A 20,617-nucleotide genomic window follows, 5' to 3' on the forward strand; every position below is an offset into this window, starting at 1 on the left:
GGTGAATGCCACAAATTCTCCTAAATCACTCGTACGCACAACTTAAGAACAAATCTGTGCGTACGAACGGTTCTTGCATGAGGCCCATTGTTTTAAATGTTAATAGATAAAAAAAAATTGGACAGTGTTGAATTCCAAGCTTTAAACTTAACGACATGGGGGCAGCCATTTTGAAAATTTATTAATTAGTAGAAATCCATCCATTACTGATTGTTTCTATAAAGGGGGTATATTTTGAAAAATCTACTTTTTTGAGCTTTATACCATGTTATGATGTCATTCTCTCATCAAAAACATACTCAGAATGTTGCTTTGACTCATTCTTGCATGTTTGAGAAATCCTTGAATCTCCTGTGGTAGACGTATGGAGCTGCCTAAACGCTTGCTGGTACAAAGCTCCTCCTATTTACACAAAGCTCCTCCCTGGAGCTCAGTCTGCAGCCAAGCTCCTGTCCCACAGAGCACCCCTCCCCCAAAGCATTGTTTGAAAACATGCTGAAGTGGGAGTGTCAGAAACAGTAGAAGGTTCTTAAAGAGACAGAGGCCTATTTCAAGGTGATTAAATAGACAAAATCTAATTTATTTTTGATATAAACAACATTTTCATAACAAATGAAGGTAATATAGTTACTTTATTTCATAGAATTGACCTATAGGCCTGGAAGATACATTATACCACCCTTTAAAGTCTGTGCAGTGGTTTGTGAGATATTTTGCTAACAGACAGACAGATAAATGATAAGATGACATTCCTCCTAAATCTGAATTGTGGTCTTTGTTTCAGTCTTGGTATCTGGGCAACTGAGTGAAGTCTGGAGGAACCATGGTGGTCATCATGGCGGTGCTGTCCCGGAGGGAAAGGAAACGATCCAGTCAAGATTCAGCAATGCAGAAACAACAAATGGCCATACCTGCATATATATGAATATAAACACATCATTTTATATTTATATGTGTGTTTATACTCAGAGGAGACCGTCCGAGGGGAGCTGGACGCTGCTGAGCCATTATTTTGGTGCCAGAGTTTATAACTTCACAGTGTGGATGATGAAAGCAGTTGTGATTTCTACGATTTGTGCAGACGTCTGTCAGGGATGAACTACACACCAGAACTTCACGTCCAGACTGCGGAACCTAAGAAGCTTGTAACCCAGCTGCATCCCAAGAATGAGGTCTGTTGCTTTTGGATGTATGTCAGCTTTTATTCCCGGCCATCTCTTCTAAATCCAGTAGGAGGGGCCCCCACATATACATCCCCACTCCTCCACCCCCCCAGCACTCCGAATGCCTCTCTCTTCGCTGCAGGTGCTGCTTATAATATATGCAATTAAGCCTCCATTCTTTTTTAAAACTGATGAGAAAAATAGACCCTGTTTACATACGTTTGTTTTTTGCACTTTTTTGCTGTTTTTTGGAATTGAGCTGAAACAGCACATTTCTCTTCCCATCTACCAAAAAAATCCAGAGGTTTCATCTTTTTTATGGACAATCATAAACGTGAAACCTTAAGTTCTTTTGCACGGCTCCTATTTTGTAAAAAAAAAAAAAAAAGGAAAAAAGTTTGATTGTGCTTTTTACCAGAAACCAGGAGTAATATTAATGGTTCCCGCCCCGCCCCCATTGATGTTCCGGTTCTGTATTTACTCACTGACACTTTGGAGATGTCTGTTCCTTATAGAGACACCGCTGAGGTGAAGACATGCTGAAGGTTAGGCAGCGGCAGGAAGTCCTCAGGAAATGAATGAAAGTCAGTAAAATGAAATGGATACACATAAAATGTGTGTTTGTGTCAAAACAAGAACAAGGTTCTTCCATTTTCACACCCATAGACTCCTGAAGTAGGGGTGCAAACTTATGGCTTTGCTCCCAGCAATAATATAAATGCATGAAGTTTGTATTGATTCAGATTTTACCTTTTTTATTTACAAGCTAGGAAAAACGACTTAAAAGCAATCACTTGAATTATTTTTCACGCTGAACTTTTAAATCGGTTCGGTCCAGCCCAGCTTGCACGCCTCTAGCCGCTCCAGCTCACTGGTCAGACATCATTAGGCCGTGGAGATGAGAATGATCATTTTAACACTTTAAGAATCGGCATTAGCTTTATTTGAGAGGTGTCACTCTATTTACAAGACATCCATGAGTTCATTTAAATTGCAGTGTGTAGTTTCCAGAGGAACCCATGTCACACTGTACGATGCAGGATTGCACGACTTTGTACCAAGTATGTTGCAAAGATCTGACAGAAATATCAGTCCAGTAACAAAAGGTGGTGTTGGCACTAACTGCTATGTTCAGACACTGCATAGATCTGCAGGAGGACGTGAAAAGAAAACACCATTAGTCCACTATCCCCAGGAAACACTACACTATAGATTACTTTCTGAGAACCCTCTGATCATGTGGTTTGTAACTAAACTGTGCAGTAGATTTGTAAAGTTAATCATTATGGCCTGTCCTAGTCTGGAGGACATACAATTCATGTGTCCTCTTCTTGTCCCACACACCTCCAAGTTCCATGGAAACTGTGTGGGGGTTCAGGCTGCAGAAGACAAACGGACAAAAGAACAAGTTACCAGTGGTGCTTGAGTTGTTTTTAGGTCCGACCAAAGACTATAAATAAAGACGGACAGCATGTGCTCATCTACTTCCTTTATTCAAAAGTGAAGCCATAATATCCCATTGGCGGGAGCTGCCATGTTGTATTTTTGGACCCAGTGTCACTCAGGATAGAGTGAAGCAACATACAGTGGATAAAATAAGTATTTAGTACACTGCCAGTTCTGCAAGTTTTCCCACCTACAAAGAATGGAGGGTCTGCAGTTTTTATAATAGGTACACTTCAATTGTGAGAAAGAGAATTTAACAAAAAATCATGAAAATCACATTGAATGATTTTTAAATAATTAGCATTATATTGCATGAAATATGAAGTATTTGATCACCTACCAACCATTAGGAATTCTGGCTCTTACAGACCTGTTAGTTTGTCTTTAAGAAGCCCTCATATTCTCCACTCATTACAATTTATTAAGTGCAGCTGTTAGAACTCCTTAACTGTATAAAAGACACCTGTCCACTCATTCAATCAATCAAACTCCAACATCTCCACCATGGACAAGGACAAAGAGCTGTCTAAGGATGTGAGGGACAAGATCATCATAGACCTGCACAAGGTTGGGATGGGCTACAGAAAAATAGACAAAGGGCTTGATGAGAAGACAAGAACTGTTGGTGCAATCATAGACAATGAAACAAACTCAACATGACTGTCAAACTTCCTCCATCTGGGGCTCCATGCAAGATCTCGCCTCATGAGGTCTCTGTGATCATGAGAGATCATCCCAGAACTACATGTGAGGACCTGACCAATGGCCTGAAGAGAGCTGGGACCACAGTCTCAAAGCGTACCATTGGTAACACACGACGCCATCATGGACTAAAATCCGAGTTCTCCCTGTTCAAGCCAGCAGAAGTCCAGGCCCGTTTGAAGTTTGCCAGTGACCACCCGGATGATCCAGAGGAGGCATGGGAGACGGTCATGTGGTCAGATGAGACCAAAACACATCTCTTTGATATAAACTCCCTCACCATGTTTGGAGGAAGAAGGATGTGTACAACACCAAGAACACCGTCCCAACCCTGAAGCATGGTGAGGTGCAAACATCATGCTTTGGGGGTGCTTCTCTGCAAAGGAGACAGGATGACTGGATCATATTGAAGGGAGGATGGTTGGGGTCATGTATTGTGAGATTTTGGCCACCAACTGCCTTCTCTCAATAAGAGCACTGAAGATGGGTCATGGCTGGGTCTTCCAGCATGACAGTGACCTGAAACACACAGCCAGGGACACTAAGGAGTGGCTCCATGGAAGGCATCACAAGGTCCTGGAGTGGCCTAGCCAGTGACCAGACCTGAACCCAATTAAAAACCTTTGGAGGGAACTGAAAACTCGATGTTGTCCAGCAATAGCCCCAAAACCTAGCAGATCTGGATAAGATATATATGGAGAGGGACAAAATCCCTGCTGCAGTKTGTGCAAACCTGGTCAAGAACTACCAGAAACGTCAGACCTCTGTAATTGTAAACAAAGATTTCTGTACTTAATACTCAGTTCTGTTTTTCTAATGAATCAAATGCTTATTACATGCAGTAAAATGTAAATTAATTATCTAAAAATCATTCAAAATTTACTAAATGTGCAGTATATCAAATACTTACTTTCCCCACTGTATCTGTACATTTAATGTTCCTGCCTCCTTTTGAGGGAAACAACCCCTCCACCTTGACTAATGATAGATGGAACTCCTGCTTCAAATAAGTCAAGAGCACTTCTTTGAAGATTATTTTTCACGTTCTTTGAAGTGCCCCAAAGTTATGGTCTGTCAGACGAGCAGTTATCTACGGTCATTTTCAGTCAACAATTAGCAGTGTTACAAAGCAAAACTGATGTATATAAAATATAATATATAGTTTGAAGTTAATCAAATTGGACAAGCAAGGCCCCCAGTGACCTGCTGTGTTGTAAGGATATATTTCATCACTCATCATAGTTTTTCTTTATTAAGTTGCTTTATTTTCTATTTTGGCTGTTGGTCATGAGTGGAAGTTACATTGAAATCATTAGGCAACAATCTTTAAGGTGGGTAAACTAATAAATTCAGTGTACTTTAGTAGAAAAAAAAAAATCAGTCTGGTTCAAAATTACTCCAAAAAAGTAGAACTGTAGTTTAGTAAAAATATAAGGAACTTCTGACTTGCACACTTGTTTTATTTATTGTTCTTTTGCCCCCCCTTTTTTTTGCAGCGAAGACATTTAGTGACAAAATAAAACTGCTGCCACTTCTTACCATTTAAATCCTCTCCCTACACAATCATGCTGTTTGTTTTGCTATCGTATAACCCTATTATAACTAAATCTGTTTGAAAAATGAATATTTGAACATACAAGAGAATGATAATCAACAAAAGTCAGCTTTTAGAAAAAATGTAATGTTCAATTTTTAAAAAATCAGCATAATGTCTTGTTTGTTTACATAAACATATGTTACTTATGTTTAATCAAAATACTGCTACTTAAATTTGAAAGTAAAAAATATGCAAACTCAATAAGCATCAGTGGCTTTCGGGTCTTTTTTCTGTATACAAATAAAAAAGGACACATTTGTTTCTCTTTTCCCACCAACCAGAAGGCAGACAACACAACACCTTGTTTCTTGCTGTGAAGAAGAAAACTCTAAACATTTTTCTCTAAAGCTGTACATGAAGCTGAATATTTTTTATTTAAATGTTGAAACGTTTACATGTTAACTCACAGCAAGATTTTTTGTTGCTGTTTCTCTAAAATGTCTTCCAACTCATTAACCTGTTGTTCAGCAGTTTAACAAACACAGAAAGCTGATATAAGATTCAAGTTAAAAGAATTTGTTTCAATGCTGTCCCACCAGCGCCCCAAAAAAACATTCATCCAGTTTGTTGCTCAGACCCACAGCACTATTCCTGTACTGTAACATGGCTGAAAGCTGAAATATAAGCGTTGTATAAACAGTATGACTCAGCAGCAGTATGAGTGGAGATGTGGAAAAGTCACTGGTTTGAAGCTTTAGCTTTGCGCCTTCTTTGGAGACAGTGTTGGCAGCTTCTATTCACTAAGCAGCTTTTCAGGTTTGTCTATAATTAGTGTTGGAAGACTCTGATAATCGGTCCAATTTGACCATTTCTACTTTCACCAGAACGGTGTGGACTGATGGCAGTGGTCGACCCACAGCTGACTCACCGGCTCAGCTTTCTTGGGTCAATAACTCCTCCACCACTCTCACGCTTTTTAACAAAACCATTTCTTACCTCAGTGATGAGAATGACGGGGGCCTTTTTCAGTGAACTGCCTGCTTCCTTCCTGAAGTTTTGCGTTAACTCCTCAAACGGAGCAAGACAATAATTTTGTCCAATAGTACCCATTGATTGTGAATGTCGTTGATGGGAAGCTTGGACTTCGATCAGTGTGTTCCCAGAATCCTTTTCTGCTCAGTGACAGATTGCAGTCATTTTCAGCTGGTGTTCGCTCGCTCTATGAACTCAGCATTGTGTTTGATTTTTAGATGTTGTGTTGAAAGTTTTTTGTCCCATCTCTTGACAACTTTGCAGTGGTTTGTTTTTGTCACTGTTGCTTCTACATAGCAGCTTCTTAATTTTTTTCTTTTTCTAGTGGTAGTAAGTAAACAACATTATGGTGCTTTGCTGCCTCCAACTGATAAGAAGTGTATATCAGGACAGCCCACTTAAAAAAACACACTTCTATGGCTGACATTGCTCCTGTTTTACCACCTGACTGCTCAACTGAGAGGTGAAAGTCATGCTGTCTCACAGTGATAATGTGATATCAATACTATGAGTACAAGTACACATACATGGTTCGATGGTACCTGATACTGGTATTGGGTATCATACAACCCTACCGTTTTGTCCCCAGTGACTGATTATTTGTATTATTAGGGTATGAAATTGTCACTATGTCACTGCATTTACCGTATGTATGCATCTCAGCATGCGCTGCATGGATTCTTGTTAACCTGTTTCCACTTGTGCATGCAGAGGCAGCAGGTCCACACATCCCTTCATAGGACCAAGTTGTGCTTTATTTTATCATCAGCCTGATTAATAGTCAGAGGAGGCTGCTCTAGCTTGGTGGTCAGTGCTGTGATCTTGTAACCCTGAGGCTGCAGGTTCAAGCCCAGGTTGCATCAGTAAATGCATCCTAAAGTTCACACACTGTGGCAACCCCTAAAGAAAAGGAGCAGCCAAAAGGAAAGCAACAGCAGCATTATACACCCCTATCTGCAAGGGTTGCCATAGAGTAGAGTCTCACATGTGAGATTTGACAATTGTTTTAGCTTGATGCTCTTATTGATGCAGACTGGACTCAAACCTGCAGCCTCAGGGTTACAAGACTTCAGCACTGACCACGGAGCTACTGCAGCCCTCTGTTTTCAATAGAAATGCACTTTTAAATTTCTTCTGTCTTATGATCTAGGGTTATTCATAAAACATCTGAGTACCCAGATAAAACCATGAAATAGTTCAACTATCAGTCTATCTGGTCCTTATGCTTCCCCAAGGTACTTGCTGCTTGTCCAGTGGGGTGTTGGAGTTCTGAACCAATCAATCACATGTATTTTGCCAAATGTAGAGGGAGCTGCACACAGGAATTTTGTCCAGGTTGCGTTGCAGGAGGAGGAAGGGAGACTGCAGTGGGAAAGATCTATTTCTGTGCCTGCTAGTTTTTGTTCCAACACACAGGACCTTTTAGTTTTTCAGGAAGGCGTTGTTGCCATCTTCCATGCCCATCTCATAACTCTGTCACTGAGCAGATCCATCATCAGCTGTTGGTGTTTTCCAGTCAGTTTACTGCCTGGCTTGATTGATGTGATCAAGTTAATGTTTAGTGTGAACAACAAAGCCAGAGTGAAACACTGACTTGGAGGTCAGGACGTGCTGTAGGACTGGGCGTGTACTTCATTGGAGTTGTTTAGCCTTTGAAGCACCTTAAGTGCATACATCCTCCTGTGAGTCTTCTTAACAGCCTTTATTGGAGTGTTGGGCCTGCTTCAGGTCCTTGGTGATGGAGATGCCCAGGAACCCAGCAGAGTCTAGTGCAGCATCGGCTGATAAGATGCTTCTTTAGTATCACGCTAAGACCAACTGTCATTGAAATGACCTCGTCCATCAGAACCACGTTGGAATATGGGATATGCTTTTATTGTGTTCGTGTTTAGTCTCAGCGGTTTGTGTGAAAAACAGGGGATGGTTGCTTACATGGCTACTTTGGAAAGAGTCAAAGGTTGGTTGTAACAACAGGAGGAAGGTTGTGTTTAATCAGGTTGATGATGGGGACAATGTAAAGACGGGAAGACTGGGACTATGACGAAACCATGTTTAATGCCTGTGGAGATGTTGAAGGGTTCTGTGGTTGAGGATTCACACAAGACAGTACTGAGTGTGAAGGAGGCTTTAAAAAGACAAACTTCCTGTTCACACAGGTGTCTTATTCTTTAACTTTATGCTTGAAATCAAGTTTGAGTCTTTAGGTTTGTGAATAAAATTGCTTCTTTAAAGCTGTTTTAGTTTAGGTTAGCATAAAGCAGACGTGTTCTGCTGGTGCTGTTGTTGTTCCTGAACCAGATGATACTTCTTCTTCCTCAGTTCTCTGCAGTACACTGAAGGGCAGTGGATGGAAGGGCTGTCTGCTGGAATTTCAATAATAGCCATGCTCTTTAAGCTTTCATATTGCACTACAGTTAGTAAAACACATTATGTGCCTTTTAAATGTTGCTAGAAAAGCTGGTGACACCTGAAAGAGCTGCAGGTGTGACGGCTTCTTTTTTTTCAGTTTGAGCCACTGAGCTGCGACTATTTGAGACTAGATTCTGAGAAAATACATACATTTACAGCTTACAGTCAGTGGGATGTACTGTAAATGTGTGGTTTTCTTTGTCTTAAAGTTCTTGTGACATGCATATCCATGAAATACAAAAAAAAATCAAAGAAAATATATTTATATTTAAGAAACTTAGCATAATACACATGATTTTACCCATTATGTCACATAATTGGCATATTTTCTTTTGAATTTTGCTCAGCTAAAGGGAAACAGGAAGTGACGTCAAAGGGGAACTCTTTGAGAAGGAAAACTCCCTGTTTTTTGTTTATTTAAACAATATTATTTGAACTATAACTCTTTCTCATTTCTCTATGATAGCAATCAAAATAATAAAAAGAAACATTCGATTCTTCTCTACAACCTGTGTTGTTAGCCATTTTAGCAGTGCTCTGTTTACATTCAGACATTCCCCTTTGACATCACTTCCTGTTTCTTCACATGCAAATATCTCAACAACTGTTCATCTCAGTGGCGTGAAATCTTTTTTACAATACATTATCAATGTTATCTTTCCAAAAATGCATTCATTTTAATTATAAAAAATGATGTCATAGGCACTTTAACTATATCACAGCAACAGCACTAAAACAACTAAATAATGATAAAATAACCTTAAACCTTAGAAATAAAGATGGATAGATCTGTGCCAGTTTGTAATGTGTTATTTATTATTGGTGTGGTTTTTAGACCTAAGTTTTGGGGCTGTAGGTTTAGATGTAATAAAAACTCCTAGCAGCAGCTCAAGAGTTACCAAAAATAAACTGAGTGGGTTTTGAGATGCCCGCTGCAGTTTCACTAACTATTTTCAGAATTAATTTGTGACAACATTTTTTAACAAATTAAAATTTCAAAATTGAAAAAGGCTTGCATGAGGAAACTGGGAACCAATGCACAGATGTCAAGACGCTCACATGACCAATCACCAACTAGTCTCCTGCAGCCGCAGCCCAGTCAGATAACAGCTTCAGCAGGTTTTCTGTCCAGTTCAGGCTGAATCAGTGGACATTCTCGTCTGTTCATCTGCAGTGATGCTCTTATAAAAGTAAGGGTTTAGAAAAAAGCTGAACCTCACAAAATGTTCAAATGTTTTTCTTTTTTTTACCACCGATGCTGATGATCTCTGGTCGTCAAGTCGTTTTTACACACTACGAATGCTACTTTATTGCTGTTTGTAGAATATTTGACTTTGTAGTTTAAAATACAGCAGTATGTATAAAAACAGATATTCTTGTGAGCATAAACAGTTGAAAGATATATGGAATATGTGTTTTTATACTTTTATTTTCTCTTTTTAAATAGCAGTAGTTTATTGGGGGGGGGGGTGTGACTGTAGAGGTGAACTAATGCAACATGAGAGAAATGAATAGGTGAGATTGAAGCCGATGAGAGTAAAGGCGCTCACATACTCAGGCACAGGTACAGGCCGTGAGCCGTGTGGTCTCCGTGCATATTGTCCGCAGACGTTTGAGACTTCATACTTGAGCGTACTGATCGCCTGACAAATTCCTTAAGTTTTCGCAATTTCAGTCATGGCGTCAAGGACGAGGAGGTAGAGAAAGTTTTCATTTTAGCTTTAAAACATCCTTCGTTAATGTATCATAAAGTCTTTATGTTTTCTAACCTCCTCCGTGAGACACCTTACAAAATTTGACTCCATTCCGTCCACAAATGACACAGATTCTGAATATCTGCTTGGTGTCGCATCCAAAACAGCTGGATGTGAATTCGCTGGGCAGTTTATTGTGCGACACCGCAGACGTAAACTAGAGTTGGGCATAATCGTAGCGTATGCATTTACCGTAATCGTCAGAAAAACATTAATCGATTATTTTTTGGCACTTGGCAATTAATACGATTAATGCCACCAGGCAGCGTCCGCTCGGTGCTCCTCTCCACTTCAAATATGACGAACATTTAAAAAAAGTTCTGTAATTTATTTATCAACACAATTTAAAATTTGATGTGTAGCCTGAAGTCTGTGATTTTGACACAATTTGGAACAGATTTTTACGAAGAGCAAATCTTTCCCACTAAATTGGTCATGTGACGAGGACATAAGGGTGTCCAGAGACTCCGGGGGATTAATCGTCAAATTAATCGTTATCGGTTAAACACCACAATTAATCGTGATTCATTTTTTTGCCAATATTGCCCAACCCTAACGTAAACTGATCTCTGTGCGGACCTGTCCAGTGGACGTCTGCATCAAGTTCATATCAAGTCCAGCTTGAGTCCACATGGACCTCCGCGGAGCGAAGTACACCCGAGTCTGTAGGGCCTTAAGTCTTTCAGTGAAGTGAACCTTTCTGATGAAGAACCCAGAATAGTTCTGTAAATGTTTTATTAACCATAACTTCTGGAAAGTAACAGACTAAAGCTGTGCTGTTTGTCTTTAAGTTACACGAGGCGTTTTTGAAATTTTACTGTTGTTTAATGAAGTGGGGTTTTTTTTTTTTTTTTTGGTTTGACCTTCTTTCACAGGATGACTACCTCACTACCTTGTAGAATTGAATTGGCATTTTAAGCAAAAATATCTTTGAATTTGTTGGAATTGTTTCATTTTTCTTTGATTATTCGTTGCCCCAGTCCCCTCCACACCATCCACCTAGCTGTCACCTTTCCAGATTAAAATCAACTAGCAATAATTCATGTTTCTGTCCACGTGTCCTCATTTCACCCCTTCCTCCTGCAGGGCTGATTACTTACAGCACAAACAAGCAGAGGACGCCTCTTACTGAGTGCTAATCTCTGCTGCTGCTCTGTGATTTAGGACTGTTGCCTGTTTCATGTTCTTGTGTAATAAATGGCCGTGTCCACGCGGTTGAAACTTGCAGTAAAGTAAAATTTACAACACCTCCCTTACCTCAGAGCTCCTGTGAGCGTGCGCTGCTGTGTAACACACTGGTTTTAGTTAACCAGTCCTGGTGCTTCAGACTGCAATGACTGACTCACAGGTAGTAAAACAGTTATGACTATAAATAGCACTAACAAACATAGCTATCTACAGTATGACTCTGTTCCTCCTCACCCCCAGTTTTTGTGTTGTCTGAGCTGCAGCAACTGCTTCGTCTGCCATCTTTGTATTCCTGCTTGTGCCTCTCAGTGCAGCAGAGCTTCGTTGTAGGATCTGACAGGTGTGCAGGCAATGAGTGCACGAGTTAGAGGATGGAGCCTGAAGACAGACACGCTGACTGTTCAATCATTCGTTAAAGTATGAAACGCTGTATTGACTGAGGCTTTAAATCAAGACTGAAATGTTTTGGTCAGTACAGTTGTTTGGTTCTTATCAGGATGTGTAGATGCAGTTACCATACACGATGAAAAATGTAATTAAAACAGATTGTACGCTCCAGCTGTGATATACAAGCAGCTTGTGAACTATTTTTAGCAGTGCTTGTTGTATGCCGTTTACCACATTAACATGATCAGAGCAGGTCTGAAGGCGAGAAGCCATACAACAGTCCACAGTGACAAACACTTGGTTCTTTAGTTAAGATGTTATTCAAGTGTCAGACATCTGTTACCTTTTAGTCTTTATATATTAATATTGGAGCTGGTCCACTAACAGTTTTTCACTATTTTAAACTGTCCAATGGTTGTACTTCACATATTGGTAGCAGTGGTTGAAATGTGTCAAATTGTGCTCGTGCCAAATGGAATCTCCACTTTGTACCCAGTGGTTTCGTCCCCATTAATTGCCATTTCATAGATCAGGTGTATTCATTTAAATTGCTCAGGGGGCCACAGTTACTAAAAGAGAACAGCTCAGGGGCTGGACATCTTGGTGTGGGGTCGCCCAATAATCTTAGGTGAAACACTGCAATGTGTAGAACACGTATTATTATCTTTTACATTTTACATCTATTTAATTTGTTGTGTCGAATCATGCATTAAACATTTACAATTTAAAATCTGTTTTTATATTAAATTAAGTTTAAAACAACTTTTAAAATATAATGTTTTGGGGGGTGTGGTCTCATTGACAGGCCAGACTGGAGTCACCCACTGGCCGGATGTGCCCCAGAGGCCACCAGTTGATCAGCCCTGTCATTTATGTTTTGTACCCAATAGTTGTTCATTTGTAACCTGTTGTTGCCATTTCATAAATTTTTAGTTGCAATTCTGTAGCCAGTCATTACAAATTGAATCCAGCGGTTGTCATTTCCTAGCCAGTTATTGATATTTTATACGCAGTAGTTATTATGTTATAGTCATCACCATTTTGTACCTAACAGTTTTCATTTTTTTGTCTGACATTCCTGTTTTGCACCAAGCAGATATCATTTAGTACCAAGTCATTACTATTTCATACACTGTGGTTGTCATTTCATACCAAGTCATCTATGTTTTGTCTTCAGTTGGTGTGATTTTACAACCAGTAATTACCATTTTGTCCACCAGTAGTTGACAATTTGTACATTGTTTTGTTGGGTACAAAATTAGGAACTAATGCATATAACTCTGAATGCATGCAATAATTGAGTAACCAACACTACTGTAGCCATTACACATGCTCCAGTTGTCTACAGTAGGGGGTATAAAATGGCTGAGGGATGGTCAGTAAAATAAACATGCCAGGCACAGACTGTCAACAGCAGTACAGGTGTGTTGAAGTGGATACTTCTTGTATGAAATACAGAGTAAGCACAATCATGTCTGTGGTTTTAGACAAACATATTAAATTGTCATGTTATATAAGAACTTGATGCTTAATTTGGAAAAACCTGCATTTTAATTTTTTATGCATCCTCCCGTGAGTCTGCTTAACAACCTTGCTTTTTATTTCGTTTTTATTTTTGCTGTCTTGGAGCTAGGCTTATTTGGAAAGCATCTGGGATTGCAGCCCTAAATACCCAGACGTAAATAATAATAATAAAACTGATCCAAATCTATTTCTTTTTTATGCCAAAATCATCTAGACTTGCAGGAAGCAGACCAAACACGAGTACAAAGAAACTCCATTTCATACCAAAAAGTCTGGCTACAGAACTACCAAAGTAACAAAGGTACGATTTGGCAGAGGTACAAATTGGCATTAAGCCAGTTGAAACCCTACAGCAGGATTAGAGGTCTAAATGTTGCTTTAAAGACTGAGTAATGCCCATGCTGTGGAACAGTACTGTGTGCCTATCACGAGATGTAAAAACTGAAAAGTACTGAGTAAACAAGATTGTACTCTTTTTAGGCGTTGACCCTACAGCGTTGAACTGTTTGTCATGTAAGTGGTGGCTGATCAGACCCAAACGCAGACACAATGTGACAGGTTCTGGATCTCAGCAGGAATAATAATAAGACCAGAGGGTGGCCTGATGCTTGATGAGAGGCAGGTGTGTGGAACTGGAAGGACACATGAGCAGATCAATACAATGAAAACTGCAAGAATTAAATCCCCACATTTAGCTTTGTCTACGCTACACACTTTAAAACCCTTTAAATGTTCTTTAACTTCTAAAACGTAGAGCCATCCTTATGTTTTTTTTATTTATTTGTCCGTCCTGATCCTTTTGCTATTAAAATTGAATCATGTGCTGAAAAGGTTATCTCTGAGGTTATCTCAAAGAAAAAAATACTGGTGTAATAAAAACTGTTTTGAGAGTCTTTATCCCAGCTCAAAACATTATTTATGTTTTTTTTTTGAATATTCATAATGTGGATGTTTGTCACCCAGTGGTGCAGTATGGATATTTCAGAGTGTAAAGACTCATGACTGAAGATTTTTCTAATAAACAGAGTAAATTTATATAAAAGCTTATAACACTATTCAGAATGGTATAGACTGACACAATGAGCCCAGTATCCTGACAGTATTAACATTGCATTCTGCTTTATTAACATTATGGATTTATTTTTTGTGTAATTGCTGAGTCAGCACCATTGTTTTCCTGTTTGTAGTTTCTTCCATACCTTTTTTCAGGCTGTAAGTACTTCAGAAGTACTGTAATTTGACTTGTTTAAACCATTCAGCTCGTTAAGGTCATTGCAGCTATGATTGTTTTTGTTTTTGTAACTTTTATATGTTTTGAAATATTTAACTTTTGTTTGAATTTTTTTTTCTCATTGGAATGAATGGAGAACTTTTTAAATCCTTGAAATATATTTATATATATGGATGCACGGTGGAACAGTGGTTGGAGCCGTCACCTCTCAGTAATCAGGTCACAGGATCACCTGTGGGTTTTCTCCTGGTCCAGTGGTGACTCTAAATTGTCCCCAGAGGTGAGCGAGAGCGTGAATGTTTGTCTCTATGTGTCCCTGTGATGGACTGGAGACCTGTACAGGGAGTCCCCCTCCCCGCCTCTCACACAGTGACTTCTGGAGCTCCTGGAAAAAAAGAAGGGCGTAAAGAAAACAGGTGGATGAAATCTACTTTGGTATTCTTGCATCATTTTAAAAGTTTATGTAGCTCGTTTTAGCTTTTGTTCTAAACTTCAGTTTCTGCTCCTTCAGCAAATTTCAGCGTTATTTTGGAACTTTGAAGTTAGCCACGCCCCAGTCCGATCCATTATGAACATGTGTGCAGGTCTGTCCTCTCTCGCTCATCAGTCTGTTATATCGTCTTTCTGGAACCATTTTATCTTTTGTGTTGATCTTATTTTAGTAATAATGAGCCTCATGCAAGAACATGTTCGTTTTCTTATCCTAAATTTCTCTTACTTTTGTTCGTACAAAGGGTTCGTACGAACATGTCACGTCAGATTCAACAAACACTTCTATCTTCAGGAAAAGTGTGTAAATGAGCTGCGTAAATTCACCTGTTCGTATCCAGCTGCTCGTGCACGCGAGAGGAGATTAGCATAATTACCACCCCAAAAACACCATATAAGGCTATGCCTCAGATACAAGGAAGTGTTCATTCATTCATGAAAAATGACAGCGAAAACTAAAAAGAACTTTACGAGTTCAGAGATTGAAGTCCGTCTGTCAGAGATCCAGAAAATAAAATCTGTCATTTTTAGCAGGTCAGCTGTGGGATAAAAAGAGCTGCTAAAAGTATAAACAACTGTGTTAAATCATTTTCATTTATTCAGAAGACACAGCGCTGCGCACCGTACCCCACCGCGCGCGCGGTCTCAGGTGGTCTCAGTTGCGGTTCTGAAATAAGCATTTTAAAATGATTTCAAAATATGTCTGGCAATTTGGAGAAAATCCAGGAGTCGCTGGAGGGATTATGTATCCCCTCTGGCCTGGGAACGTCTCGGAGTCCCCCGGGACGAGCTGGAAGGTGTCGTTGGGGAGAGTGGGGTCTCCTGCTGCCCCCGTGACCCGATCCCAGATAAGCCGGCCGTACGGACAATTTATATTGTTAGTCTAAATTGTTACATTTAAAATCATAACTCTAATTCAAGCAGAATAGCCTATTGTCAACATAATTATGGAGTGTGATTTATTTTCAACTCAAAATATCTTCAAACTAACGAAATATAAAGTTATTAGTGAAGAAAACCCGTCTGGATAACAGCAGACTGACTGCTCGTAAAATATACGACAGGTCTGGACCACTCGTGAATTTTGTTCGTATCTGAAAAAAATCTTAGAATACGAAAACATTGGTGAATGCCACAAATTCTCCTAAATCACTCGTACGCACAACTTAAGAACAAATCTGTGCGTACGAACAGTTCTTGCACGAGGCCCAATAACAATGCTCACATCAGTGTACTGGAATTATGTCGTCTAAGATTCGGACGTATCTCGAAATCAATGATTCCCAAAAATTTCAGCTTCCAACCCTCTAAATAACAGCATCAGAGACTTGTGACCTCTATTATCCTTGGTTAATAAGTGTAAAAATAACTATTTGGCCAAATAAACATGAACAAAATGACATCAACCACTGCTAGGAAGTTATTGTAGTTATAGTTATTTTATCACAAAAAAGCATTTTAAAAATATTGTTCCTAGAAACCATCTCAAGACCCAGATGTCCCTATAACCCTAACTTGACCCATAGAAGCCTAACTTTGTGCAGTTTGAACTCAGCCAATCAGAACCATCCAACACATGGTTTATAAACACAAATAATAAATGAAACAACCGTGTAAGTTTCTGTTAGGAAGAGCTGGACCTTCAGCATGGAAGTTTACTTTGGAAAGGGCTACTGCTCAAAACTGGAGCAGTTTAATAATAATAAAAAAAAACTTTGACAGCTTTTCTTTTCTTTTGCATGCAGGCTTTCAAAGCAACTATGTGTATTTATATCAAATGAGAAAGAACTGAACTTACAGTCTGTTCATCGTTAAGATTTCTTTTCCTTTATGAATGTATCATAGTTTGACAACTTTTCTGAACATGTGCATCTGACATTTTATTCATCCGCTTTAGGGGTATTAACGTTTGGTAATATGTCTTGAGAAGCATATTTATCATTCTTATCAGATTCTAATGAATTTATTACTGGAAATGAGTATGTTTCCTTATGCAAAACTATACCATTAATAAACAAGCTATTCAACAACTCATAACTTTGTGTTGGTTTTTTACTGTCCACTGCATATGAAGTTTTTTTTACACATTTGTGACCAAAATATCTCATGAATTACTGAACCAATTTTAATGAAACTTGCAGAAAATACTTATTAGATGTACATCTACAACTGTTTACTTTTTTATTTAAATATATAAAACTTATAAGGACACAGAGAGAACTCAGTGGGAAAGTGAACTCTAGTGGTCTATTCAAAGCCATTTGCTCAAGTCAGCATCCACTCCTGCTCTGCAAAAAACAACCCACTCGACCCGATCACTGCAAAGACTGGCTATGGATACTGGCTCCAAAGTGCAACAATCATCAGACGACTCCTCTGTATGCCAAGAATGAACGAGACATTGAATTGCTAATCTGCCTCACCAGGACGTACAGCAAGGATACTGGGACGTTATTTAAACTGAAATATTTAAACCACTTGAAGGCAAGTATGTCCCATCTGCATTAAATGATATACAGGTTATATTTCCATGATCTGTCTCACTTGATTCTCTATTTTTTTTAAAATACATTCTAAATAATCTGGCAGTTATACATAATTACTTATGTTTCAGGAAGGTGAGATTCACATTAGTATTTATCACTGTAGGAAAAATGGGATTTTTGATGTATTTTTGACAGCATATAGAGGACATACAAAAGGATCCCTTGTTCAATCATTTATGAACTAATATATTACAATATTCACAGATGAAACATAATGTCCTGTGAATATCCAATAATTAGAACAAATAATGGTCAAACATTGCACTCCTTCACCGAGTTCAGGTTTTAAATCTACAGTAATATGTTCTGTTGCCTTTCTGGCAAAAATGGCACTTTTAAAGATGGCCGACACAAAATTCTCGTCTCGTTAGCTTTAAAGCCGGGGGGGCTTGTGTTTCCTCAGTGCTCCCGGCCAGCAGGTGGCGCAGGCGCAAAGCGTTTGTAGGCTCTTAAACTCCCGGAAGTATAAATAAACAACGACGGCGGCTGAAAGGCGGCAAAGTATGAAGATGAAGAGCAAACAAACGAATGAAGGTGTCCTTTGGAAAATTAACTAAATATTTTAGGTTAAACTTTTGTTTTTTTCTTGTTTAAGCCGTCTGAGTTATGGAGCAGCTGTTCAATAAAGTGTTACAAGTCATCGTGAGGTGTAAAGACTGCGAGGAAAGGTAAACAATTTTATTTTTGTTTTGTTTGTTACACCTGGCCGCAGTCAGATGGCACAACTTTATTATTAGATAAACGTTTCTAAACTTCACTAAAGTCAGCAGTTAAAGTCATCTTAATGCTGACACAGCAGGGTTCAGGTTGGTGTGTTAACAGCAAAGGTCATTAATGTTACAAAAACAAACAGATTTAAAATAGCCTTAATGAGACCGTGTATTTAGGTTAAAAAGTGCAGCCTTTTTAAAAAAATCTAATTTTTGTGATAGTAAAAGTCCTGAATTATCACAAAGTTCATATTCAGTAGAAATAAAAGTCTTGAATGTCTATTGAACAATATGAAAAGTTGTCATCACAAAAACTGTCATGAAGCAAAAGTGCAGCTGATTCACACCTGTTGTGTTGGGATTAAACTGTCATGACACACACATTAATCCAGGAATTATTCCAGTTAATAAAAACCAGCAGAGTTTAGACGTTTTTCAGTTTGTAGACCTGTTACAGTAGGTATGTGACAAAAATGGGAAAAAGTTCACAAATTGTGTTAAAACCCACTTTATTGAATGCAAATAATACAAACTTTGTTCAAATTGGTCAAGAAAAAAAAGTTATGCAATTTTATTGGAATAAAACTGGCAAATTTTGACGCCGATCATAATATACCTCCTGCGTGTCTTAAAAATACACTTTAGAGTCAACACATTTTTAATTAAAGCTGAGAGTTTACGTTAATCTGCGGCAGGACTTTTGATCACTGGAATCTCAAAAAAAAAGCGTCAACTCACCTGTCCCAGTGATTGAGGATTGTCACGTGTGGCTGTGAAAAAGTGTTCACCCCTCTACAGCTTTGTCTCTTATGAGATGAGTCACAGTCTCCTAATCCATCATCAGTAGGGGTGTAAGAAAATATCGATACACTGAAATATCGCGATATTTCTTTTTCTGATACTGTATCGATATTCTAAAGTCCTGTATCTATTTTTTAATTAAGGTTTAAAACGTCAACTTTCCTGCCAGCCGTTCATTTTTATGTTGTAGTTCAGCYTCTGACCACTAGTTGGCAGCAGTGAGCCAGCCATTTGGCTCCTCTACCTCTTGAGCGCCAGAGAGTAAGGGTAGCGTTAGCATTGTGGGTAAACATTAGCTTCATGCTCCGATGGCTGAATCTGAGCAGAAAAGACCGACACCCTCTGCCTTCTAAGCTGAGGTAAGGTTACAAACAGTTACTTATTTGTCAGAATGTCTGTATTTTAAGACAAATTAAGTGTCTCGTGCGCTCTTTTTTCCAACTTTAGTCAGCTTTCACATTACAGAAGGCTAGCACATGTCTATGTAATAGAATTTTCTGAGACAATGAATTTTAGTTTTTCTTTTCTTTTTCAGTAAGAGGTTTTCATTTAATAGACTTTTTAGACAAAAAATAGCAATATCGCAATATATCACTTTGCTTACAGTATCGCAATATATCGGGATATATCGGGATATATCGTATCGTGACCCCTCTGTCATGATATGTATCGGATCGCCAAATTCTTGCCAATACACAGGCCTAATCATCAGTGGATTAGGACGCCTTATTTTATTTCTTTTAACAGGAGAGCCAACATCCGAGTCACCATTGAGCTTCAGCTGACAACCAGTCCCGTGCATAAAAGGGTATGGATTTATTTAACGTATCATTCAAGCTGGATCCACATTTAGGGCGTTTATTCAAACAGTTTATTTGTTTTAATTATTTCAGGATCTTCTTGTGAGATTAACTGATGATATAGATCCATATTTTCTCTTCAATCTTTCTATATCAGAAGAAGATTTCCAGAGGTGAGGACTGATGAAAGCAGATTTTCAGTATTGCTTTAAAATCTAAACACAAACACTTGTTCCTGTTTTTGTTTGTGTAGTTTGAAAGTGCAGCAGGGCCTCCTGATAGACTTTGGGTCGTTTCCTCAGAAGTTTATCGACCTGCTGAACTTGTGCTGCTCGGAGCAGGAGTCAGACTGTCCCAGGTACCGAGAAATACATGTGTCAGAGCATTCCAGTGGTTAGATAAATATATAAACATCTGGCTCAGAGCTTAGAGTGGTCTCTGCAGTCCAACCAGCCATTCTTCGAAAGGTTTTTGTTTTTATGTTCATGGAAAGTTCTACAAACACAAAAACCTCATGTAGGCTTTGTGTTTGTCTCTTAGCAGAATATTTCATAGATCACTGCAAAGATCTTAAAGTAATCATTAAATGACCAACTACAACTGATTAACTTTTGTAGCCAGTGATGGCAGCCACAGCTATCTGACCTTAGAAAACACCACTGAACAGCCAACACAAAAATGCCATTCACATGTAGACAAAATCCAGAGCTCCATCAGACTGTAACAGAAAATCTGCATATTCTCCTCACGTTTTTTTCTTCTTCTGCAGTTTTAAAATACCAGCTAAACTTAGCACAAAACATACAGTGGTTTGCAAAAGTATTCATACCCCTTGAACTTTTCCATATTTTGTCACATTACAACCACAAACATAAATATATTTCACTGGAATTTAATG

General features: G+C 38.8%; 2 protein-coding genes across 3 annotated transcripts in view; both read left to right on the forward strand.

The window, feature by feature from the left end:
• The window catches only part of nfic (nuclear factor I/C), a 26,346-nt gene extending 21,237 nt beyond the window's left edge, over positions 1–5,109 (forward strand). For both annotated transcript variants that reach the window (XM_014008052.1, XM_014008053.1), the window contains exon 13: positions 785–5,109. In XM_014008052.1, coding sequence (XP_013863506.1) covers positions 785–805 — 21 coding nt within the window. In that variant the 3' untranslated portion in view covers positions 806–5,109. The remainder of the gene's footprint in view (positions 1–784) is intronic.
• Positions 5,110–17,877: 12,768 nt separating this feature from the next.
• sass6 (SAS-6 centriolar assembly protein) overlaps positions 17,878–20,617 on the forward strand; it is a gene marked incomplete in the record, with an annotated part of 17,573 nt that continues 14,833 nt past the window's right edge. Inside the window, 4 exon segments of the mRNA XM_014008054.1 lie at positions 17,878–18,076; positions 19,667–19,727; positions 19,813–19,892; positions 19,973–20,077. Of these exon segments, the coding sequence (XP_013863508.1) occupies positions 18,015–18,076; positions 19,667–19,727; positions 19,813–19,892; positions 19,973–20,077 (308 nt within the window).

Source organism: Austrofundulus limnaeus, unplaced genomic scaffold, assembly GCF_001266775.1.
Source record: "Austrofundulus limnaeus strain Quisiro unplaced genomic scaffold, Austrofundulus_limnaeus-1.0 Scaffold47, whole genome shotgun sequence".
Lineage (NCBI taxonomy): Eukaryota > Metazoa > Chordata > Actinopteri > Cyprinodontiformes > Rivulidae > Austrofundulus > Austrofundulus limnaeus.